Source organism: Acipenser ruthenus, chromosome 2 (genome assembly GCF_902713425.1).
Source record: "Acipenser ruthenus chromosome 2, fAciRut3.2 maternal haplotype, whole genome shotgun sequence".
NCBI lineage: Eukaryota > Metazoa > Chordata > Actinopteri > Acipenseriformes > Acipenseridae > Acipenser > Acipenser ruthenus.
Window position 1 is genome coordinate 22,939,518 of NC_081190.1, and position 9,683 is coordinate 22,949,200.

The window sequence follows — 9,683 nt, forward strand, 5'->3', positions numbered from 1 at the left end:
AGGAGAATTAAAATCTTGCTGGGAACAAGCTGACTTATTAGATATGGACTGGATGCTATAGAATGAAATACATTGCTAATAGTAATGTTGTAGGATCCTGTATTTTGTATCCTTTTGAATAAGTCTGTGTAAGGTCTGAAAAAGAGAGCTCCTGGTATCAAAAGGTCAGGCCAACCTGCTGAAAGTTCCAAGCCTCCCTTATCGGGCAAAAGCATATTTTTAATTAGACTCAGAGCCTTAAAACATTCAGGTCCAGCGAGAGCAGAATGGCAAACTATTGAACAGAGTTAATATGCCAAAAGCAATCGAACTAGGTTTGATTATAGTAAGAAAAAAACAAATTACTTAAATAAATAAGAAACCTAATAACATTAAGAAAATGTATGAGCAGTCCTACGTTTTAATTTTCAAGATTGCATTTGCTACCAAGCAGGTGCCTAATTAAAAATTAACCTCTTGCCTTCTGTGTATATCAATGAAGTAAATTAAAATTGCAATTTATAAAAGAGATTGCTATATTGAAGTATCTGAATTAGAAATACATTTTATAAAATCATTTAAAGCATATACTTTAACTTTACATACACAGTGAACCGATGTGTAACCTCATCCTTACCTGCTGGTAGTAAAAGCATTGTTGAAGATGAAGATGGTTTTGGCCAATGTAGTAGGGTTTTTATTTTTTAATGGTCAGCGATTTAAAAGTCAAGATCCTCTCTATAATGAGCGATCTCGTTACTATTAACAAACTAAATACCTTTCAGATAAAAGAAGATAGGAGGTTATATTAAAATAAACATTTTCTATATATAACAGAAATTAATTAAGACCTGGCAAGAAGAAATGGGAATGAAAAGCGTAGGACAGGTTTACTGTGTGAGGTTAAAATCTGGTCTAAAAGAATGAGTATTAGAAAATGCTTACTGTAGTGTTTCATATTAATCAACACCAAAGAAATTGGCAAAAGGCTATTTAAGGCTGTCTTAAAACCTGCTTCAACTGAATTTTGTATGAACAGAGAAAGAGGTCAGATTTAGTTCAGTCACTGTAAAACTATTACATTCTAACATGTTAACAATAGATGAAAATAACTGAACCTTGCATTGAATGCTTAAATGACTTCAAAACAGATCAATGGAGTAAAATACAATTATTGAAGTATCTGAATTGGAAATATATGTTATGAAGTCGTTTAAAGTTAAACTTTTGAAGACAGTTGTTATTTTTCATATATCCTACACTACACTTCCATATACTGGAAGGTAAGCATATATTTATATATCGTTTATATTGGTTGCATTGCTATAAGGTATAGGATTTATATTTTAGCTGTGGAGGGTGATATATTGTATGTTGTAGGACGTAGCTGTGGCAGCTTTAGCTTTTTGCATGTTACAGCTTGAAGGTAAGCATATGATAACCATATCTGTATTACTGTATTGAAGTAATGCTGTTAAACCTGTAAAGGCACTGGAAACGCCCAGACTGCCTATTAGCAGGGATCCTAGGTGGCTTGCAACCACGCGATCCATTTGAAGCATTTAATAAACCGAAAGGGCACTACTACTGGTCTGATTCGTTAAAACTTCAAATTAAATTAGTCTGTGTGATTTTCTTGACTATTAAAACGTTGTCTGGATATATAGCACGCCCAGTGCACGAACAAAACCACTTACAGTTTAAAACATCTCTATCCTCCTTAAACGTCTCCCCTGAGTTTAAGAGTGTGTTCAAAGCAAAAATATAAATAAAAAGAGCATGTGCATTTCTGACAATGTTAACGATGCAAAGAAAAAGTACAGGTACGTTATTTAAACAGTTGTAGCAACAGATAGGTGCGTATAACGCTACATTTTTCAGAACCCTGCTACTTACTCTTAAACTAACAATAGTTTCAAAACAATAGCCAGTGCGTGGATTTTCTGTGTCAGGATAACACCTTGTGGTGACAATGATCCATCCCCATACATTATCAAGGGTTATACACATTTTCAAATAAATCTTGTTCACAAGTATGTATATTTATTTATTTATTTATTTATTTATTAATAATTGTGCCCCTTTTTGGCGGTACCCTGGCTAGTTTGACAGATACTACATTGTGAAAATAATAATAATAATAATAATAATAATAATAATAATAATAATAATAATAATAATAATAATAATAATACTTTGTTTTTATACTCTAATAATAATTTTAATGTGCGTCTATCTGTGAACAAAAACGTTTTAGTTCAGTTTTACCTTATATTCTAGAAAATATGGTACTTGTTTTTCGTCCAGCCAATAAAATACGACACCAAGGATCGTTCCATTTGTAATGCGAAGGGTGTTTTTTTTTATGTAGAGTCATGTTCAAAGTCCACAGTATACTAAGAAGATTTGTGGACAGTCGGTTTTTTTTAGAGATACAGTGGAGAGGGAGGAGCGCCTTCAGGGAGAAATAGAGAACAGTTATGGCTGATGAAATCGCAAAGGCACAAAGCGCCCAAGCCGGTGGAGACACGATCTTCGGTAAAATCATTCGCAAGGAAATACCTGCAAAAATATTTTATGAAGACGAACAGGTATTTTCATATGATTGAAATTATATAGCTAGAGATAATTACTGTATACACACAGTTCCATACACGCGTACAGCCCCCCCTCCAACATTGCATAGCTAGTAACTACTGGAACATAACACGTGAACTTATATTTGTATAATTGCACATATACTTTTTTGCTTTGCTAATAATCAAGTTTCAGGGTCAAATTATACTGCACTTACTTTGCTGCATATTGAATGAGGAGGACCCTGAGGCCTGGCTTTCAGTGATTAGGCTCAAAACAGACAATACCACAAATAATAAGTATAAGTCAGTGTTTTTAGGTGCAGAATAATTAAGCAGCTTCTCATTAAATTACTACTTATTTTTAGTTTAATAATACAATAGTGAAAGGTTGATTTTGGCCATTTCTGTGTCATGTTTGATTCATCTCTTCGTTTCCTGCCCGCAGAAGTCAGACTCCGCTGTCACTCACGCTGCAGCAGGACTAGTCCGTACCAGAATGAACCCAATGCATTCTGGTAAGCGTAGTCCTGCTTCTCTTAAAGGTAACAATGGTACCCGAGACAGGTAAAATGTACCAGAATGCACTGGGTTTTTGAGTTGAAAAGACGGAACTGTCCCGCTGAACACGGAGCCATACGGTCACCTTACCTCTGAGTAGCAATGCATATCAGATTTAAGCCCATGAAACATGAGACATTTTTATTGCCACTTTTTAACCAACTAGTTAATTCAGCCATTGCAAGAAAAGGTTGTTCTGACAAGGTTTTAGGTGTGTTTAGATGTCTAAAGTTCTAGCTTTTTCAAAATCATAATACTTTTGTTTCCCCATAGAAGCACACTTTCACTAGACAAGACACTGACTTTAGATATGATTTTGAAATGAGAAACGCATTTGTGAACATGTACTGCTGCTATTTCCATGAATTAAAATATTCTAAAGTGCACAACATTGTTGAAAACGTATTATAAATTATAATGTACCATTTATAATACGTTCTATAATATGTGGAATGGTGGTTGCTCTGCTAATCATTATGAAATGTAAACATTTATCCATTGTTTGATGTTTTGTGTCTTTTTAGTGTTTGGCATTTCATGACGTTGCACCACAATCCCCAACACACTTTCTTGTGATTCCCAAAAAACCTATTGCTCAGCTGTCTAAGGCTGAGGAGGCTGATGCAGCTGTAAGTATGATGATTTGATTTCATACTTGGTTTGAGTAAAACACCTTTAAAAAGCAGACCATACCAACCAGTGCAGTGTGCTTTATTTATTGTTTTATTTATTTTAATGCTTTATGTATGATTCTACTAAAGGAAGAAAAATAATTTCAATGTTAATGGCAAAAAAAGTTGCACCTAGTTAATCCTGCATGTGGGTCTGCTGAAATTAGATGAAACAGTATCTGAAGGGAACCAAATATAAGATATTCCCCTGATCTTGAACAACATTGTCATATCTTCAAAAGCTTTTGAGTTCTTGTTTCATCAAATGGAAATACTGTTTGAGTGAAAAAAAAACAATTGGTTTGTTGAACTTCAAAGGTAAGTCTTAAGTTTTTTGAAATATGAGTTTATGTACAGCAATGGCCAAACATTTTGCATCACCTAGAATTTTAGGATTGAAACATAATAAAAAACGTACGAACATAATTTAGATCTTTTATTTAAAATCATGTAATCAAAGAAACTACAAAATGATATTGCAAATAATAGCCATAATAGTACGGTATTTCACGTTTGATTTCAAAATGTCACATTTTTAAGTCTGTTTTTTGTTAAGTATGTGGGAAAACTACAAATCAGTTTGTAATTCAATATATCAACCTAACATTATTCAGCAGGTTTCATTTGACTTATAATGCAATATGATTTATTTCTATAGGGTGATGCAAAGCTTTTGGTCATAGCTGCATATTTATCTGGGTGTTCTTACTAGGGCCACATGTACTGTCAGGGATGTGATGAAGTCTTTTTTTTCCATCAATCATATTAAATATATTTGCATTTTTTGCATTTAAAACCTTATTACTGTATTTACAGCTGCTTGGACATTTAATGATAGTGGCGAAGAAGTGTGCGGAGGAGATGGGCCTCTCAAAGGGATACCGGCTGATTGTGAATGAAGGGCCTGATGGCGGGCAGACAGTTTACCACCTTCACATCCACATTCTCGGAGGTCGTCAGTTGGGATGGCCCCCTGGTTAACCTTATTGACCTGATAAGTGTCAAGAAACTTCAACAGCTATATAGATTTCTTCTGTTAACCCTGACCTACAATGTCAACTGTGAATGTCAATTCATCCCATGTGTTTACTGCAAGCAAGTAATAGCAAATAAAAACCTTGCCACACATTGGTTTTATTTATTTATTTATTTATTTTATGGAATTGCACATTTGCTAATGTTTAGCTCCTTTGTGTTTATTTCACATTTGCTGAATGTTTATCAGAATTCATTGATTTTTTTTGTGTCTGTTTTATTGAACTTTGTAATGTCAATGTTGTAAACTAGGAGTCTGTTTTATTTTTTTTACAATTCGGGGGGGGACGTGGGGGACGTTTCTGTTTCTTGCACACTGCACATTTAGCCTCTGTTCATATTGGGGAAGGTTTTGAATGGCCCACAGTTCACCAGAAGCCTTAAAAAGTTGCTATAGTTTGGATCATTATTGAAACTCTGCTTTCTCCAAATTTGATGTTTGAAAATAACATTCAAGAATATCAAAGATCTCAAAGCGACTCACTGTTAATCAACACAATGGGAATGTATTTCTGGTAAGACAACCTGAAAATGACAGAAGCAAGTTTAATAAACAGAACAATTGGGGGGGTGGGCAGGTATTTCTCTTTACAGTGTAAGAAGTATAATCAGCAGCTGGTATATTGTAGAAGCAAGATAGAGCTCCTTATCAGGGGTGCTGAGATCCATACTGTGAAGATGGCAAACAAAAACATTCAATCAATCAATCTATTTTATATAGCGCCTTTCATTGTGGACCACCATCACAAAGCACTTTACAAGATGCAATAACAACAAGAAAATCCATAATACTTTAAATACAGAGAAATGCATAATACATGCTATACAGTAAAAAAAAAAAAAAAAAAGCATAATACTTTAAATACAGTGGAAAGTGCATAATGCATGATAGTAACACCAAAGAAATGCAGCTACAAACAAATAAGATGAAAATTGACACTGGACTTTTAATTAAACGTCCTAAAAACCTAAGCCCCTTTCACACTGACGTTCCTAACTGGAGCGTGTGGGTCGACATGCTTTGACCCACTTCCAGGTCCCCTGCCATTTAGTCACAGTTATGAATTATGGATTGTGTTACTACATATTCTCCCTGCTAGTATTTTTATTTGTAATTTCTGATTTAAAAAAAAAACAACAACTTGCTGTCAGTTCTTTTATTTTCTATATCCAATGTAAATGCCTTTTCTCATTGGACTAATTTAAATCTGTCTAGTTATTTCAGAATCAGGTTAGAGATTAATTAGTACAACAGGCCCACCACAGAAATCATCCTGGGAGTAATTAAGCACATAAGGATGTAGCTCATTGTAGAACAATATAAATATTTAAATAGCTCTACCGGATTAACATTACATTTGATTTTGAAAAGTTGACAGGCCTATAGATGGAGATCATTATTTAGAATAAGACAGGGAACAGAATGTTGGGTCATTGACGTGCATGCTGGGTAATTACAATGAAGGTGTAGTATCTAAGACTTGCATTAACTGCAAGCATAACACTCAGTTAACCACAACCTTCCATTTAGTTATACAAATGCACAATAAAAAATATCAGTAAATGTAATAATGAAATATGAAAACAAGTCAAGGTGATTTAACCACCTGACCAATAGAAACATTTGCAGACATTGTGTGATTTATCACTTCACTTTTTACCAGGGAGTTGTAAAAATATTGTAAAGAAACAAGCTTTTTCCTGTGGTGCAATTTTTAAATTCTAAACCATATTAATGGTTTATATTAATTTGTAATACTGTATGTCATTAAAATGTACCTTGTATTATAAGAGTCAGTTTGTGCTCGGTTAAGAGTGCTAAAACACAGTATCCAAGGTTTCTGTCTTAAAAAAAACAAACAAAAAAAAATACTTTATCTAGAGATGCTGTGCGTTCTGTAGGAACCACAAGAGGGCAGTGCAACTCAATGGTTGCTCCATAAGGTGGTACAATAAGTGGCACTACTCAAAATCATAGCAATAGTTAAACCTTGATTGGGTGATGGTTGCCTGACTTTTTTCTTAAATATTTTTTATTGTACACTTTGCAATTACTATAATGACAGATTAATTCTCAATACAGATCATTCAACATACATTTTTTATTTTTATAATAATAATAATAATAATAATAATAATAATAATAATAATAATAATAATAATAGACAGGATTAGTGATTTGAAGTCTTTCAAACCCCCCAAGCAATATTTTATCAGATTTTAAATATACCTTAAATGTAACAAAACAAGACTCCATATGGCAACCAATCAAGCGTTAATTACAGCAGCCACACAACAGAGTTCACAGAGAAATATAATAGCATTCCTACTGCGCTAAATTATAGAGAACTCCTACAAAATGCAATTATTCCTTGCAAAAAAATCCAGCAGATAAAATGCTTACAGCTGCTTGGTTGAAATTCAGCACAGGCGACAATTTGAGAAATGATACACGAGCAGCAGCTCTGGAAATCATTATTACACTTTTCAGAGTATGGAACTTCATGGCTTAAAATATAAAGGAGTTAAAGGTTATCTGTCAAGCCTAGCAACACCATTATAGTGACTCATACTTTTCATAAGGAGTAACATAGGTTTTTTTTTTTCTTACTGGCCACCCATCAAACAAGGCCACTCTAGTCTGTCTATATATAGGGAAACAATCCTGTAGGTATCTAATACTTAACATTTGGAACCTAATGGTTCCTTAGCAATTCTTGTTCAAACAGCAATATTATAGTGTGCACAAATGATGCCCAGTGTCTTTGCCTGTAATCACTCACTGAAATGGCTCATAACTGTACCTAATGGGGAAGGCATATAGGGAGCAACCACATTCCCCCACACAGCTGCAGTCCCTCAGAGAGCCTTGACACTGGTTTAAATAGTAAAGGAGATCTCAAGGTCAACTTCTCCCCATCATCAAAGATGAGCCCCCAGTCACTGCAATTAAGATCTGAATTTTCATAACATGCTTTTTTAAAACAGTGAAGCCTCTCAAGGTGCAATAACTGTCTGCAACATGACAAAGTGTCTGAAATATCTACAAGGTCAGCTGGCGTGTTATCTCTTATGGGTCTGCTGTGTGACACTGATAGAAGCTGTGGACTGAGTTTATGGGATACACTTCATATGCTATTTCTTTAAAGAGAGAAGGAAATAGAAAATCAAAAGATAAAAAATGTTTTAATTGTTTTTAATATTTGATATTTTTCAGACCTACAGAATGTGCTTTGTAATCTAGAGTATACTGTATGTGGAGCGATGGGGGGGGGGGGGGGGGGCATTGATAGCACAATATTTGAAGTATCAGAGGCTTTATGGTTTCTATGGCTTTGATGCATTTATAACATTTGGGAATGCATCGCCCTGAACGTTCAAATAAAATATTTAAATGACTATGAAATATACACATGTATGCCTGCAGCGACATCACATGGCAGTGAATAAATGATCTTATCTATCACCCATTGAGACTGCTTTTTTTTAAACAATGGGCTAAATTTAAAAAAAGATAGCGTCAAAACAAGGGCAGTACTGGTCAAAATATAATACATGTATCTTATACATCTGGCATGCCTTGATCATTTCTAAGTGTTCATTTTGCCAATTACATAGCTGGGCCACAATGGGCCACCTTCTAAAGCAAAGCCAAAGTCAATATTTTCTAAGAGGAATTCAGTAATTATTATAAACTACAGGAACAACAAATTTGCATGAAGGAGTAGCTGAAATATTGTGAGTAGTTTCTTGGGCTCCTATGTGCATTGTGCCAGGCTTCAATAAACAAGCTTCAATTTAGGTGGGTTTCTAATGATTCTGTACATTGTATTTTAGAGAGATAAGGCAGGACATTATGTCTTTTGTAGAGAGCTATAGTGGATAAGCCCCAGAGAGGTGTACTTTAGCTCTAGGAGATGGAAATAATAACAGCACAATGAGACGATCGTGAGGAGCTGAGTGGAATTTCTAGTCTAGGAAAAGGAAAGGGTTCCCAATACAAGCAGCTCTTCAACCTCTATAGGGAATATGCTGTGAAGAGAGCAATAATATTATGGACTCAGATGCATGATTTACTCTGCTTCTTTCACAAAATGCTGACACAACCTTTTTTCGTGACAAATGTCGGTGTTCATGAAATGTAAATAGGTAGCGGAAGCATTTGCAATGATGCATTGTCCTGTATGCATGTCTCAACCCTCTTAGGGAGGCTCACAGTAGTTCAATACCTATCACATTATAGGCCTCTCTTTCTTTAGACTGTCCCCAAGCCAAACCTGTAAATTGACTAAATAATATAGTAGTTTTGCAATGCGTTTCCAAAGGAGCTAGTTTAGACCAACTTGTGGCTTGTGACTTCAGCCTGATTCAATCAAGACAACAGACTAGTGCACTGACCGACCCCAAACTTTAAAATACGTTCCTGTTAATGATAATAAATAAGTGTTTAATATGAGAAAGTGGGGAATGTGACAACATGATAATTTTACACCCGAGTAAATTCAATTATGTGTTAGATGATTCATTACATGGTGGCACTAATTATAAAGCATTACCATCAAAATGAAAGAATGGGCCGAAGGTGTCTACCTGCCTTGGTCATGGTTAAATACAGCTGTGTGCAGGCTCTGAATGGCTGTGCTATTTCTTTCTGGTGCATTGTAAATGTGTAACAGGCAGTGTTGTGTAATGTGCTGCCATTACGGATTCTGACCCCAGTCATTGAGATGACCTTAAAAGCTTTATTAATGCTTGTGCAAAAGCTCATTTACTGTTAAAAGCTCTACATCCTCTGTTTACTGCTTGTAGGATTATTTACAAATTTAAATAGGTGTACTTTGAACAGGCATGTAATACATAT

The 9,683-nt window shown here is 34.8% G+C and overlaps 1 protein-coding gene across 2 annotated transcripts; it reads left to right on the plus strand.

The window, feature by feature from the left end:
• The first annotated feature begins 2,235 nt into the window (after positions 1-2,235).
• Positions 2,236-4,915, plus strand: LOC117409532 (adenosine 5'-monophosphoramidase HINT1-like). Of its 2 annotated transcripts, none has more exons than XM_034015729.3 (3): positions 2,236-2,517; positions 3,641-3,745; positions 4,604-4,915. In XM_034015729.3, exons 1-3 carry the CDS (start codon positions 2,467-2,469, stop codon positions 4,766-4,768), a joined length of 321 nt encoding a protein of 106 aa, XP_033871620.1. In that variant the 5' UTR covers positions 2,236-2,466; the 3' UTR covers positions 4,769-4,915. The 2 variants fall into 2 exon arrangements, with proteins under 2 accessions (XP_033871620.1, XP_033871619.1); XM_034015728.3 differs by having other exon boundaries at positions 2,262-2,570.
• Positions 4,916-9,683: the final 4,768 nt, after the last annotated feature.

Bases quoted from the DNA above. Each gene is read 5' to 3' on its own strand.
- LOC117409532 (XM_034015728.3), top strand. From the start codon at position 2,460: ATGGCTGATGAAATCGCAAAGGCACAAAGCGCCCAAGCCGGTGGAGAC. The intron at 2,571-3,640 runs GTATTTTCATAT...GTGTCTTTTTAG, and splicing joins TATTTTATGAAGACGAACAG to TGTTTGGCATTTCATGACGT. The intron at 3,746-4,603 runs GTAAGTATGATG...CTGTATTTACAG, and splicing joins CTGAGGAGGCTGATGCAGCT to CTGCTTGGACATTTAATGAT.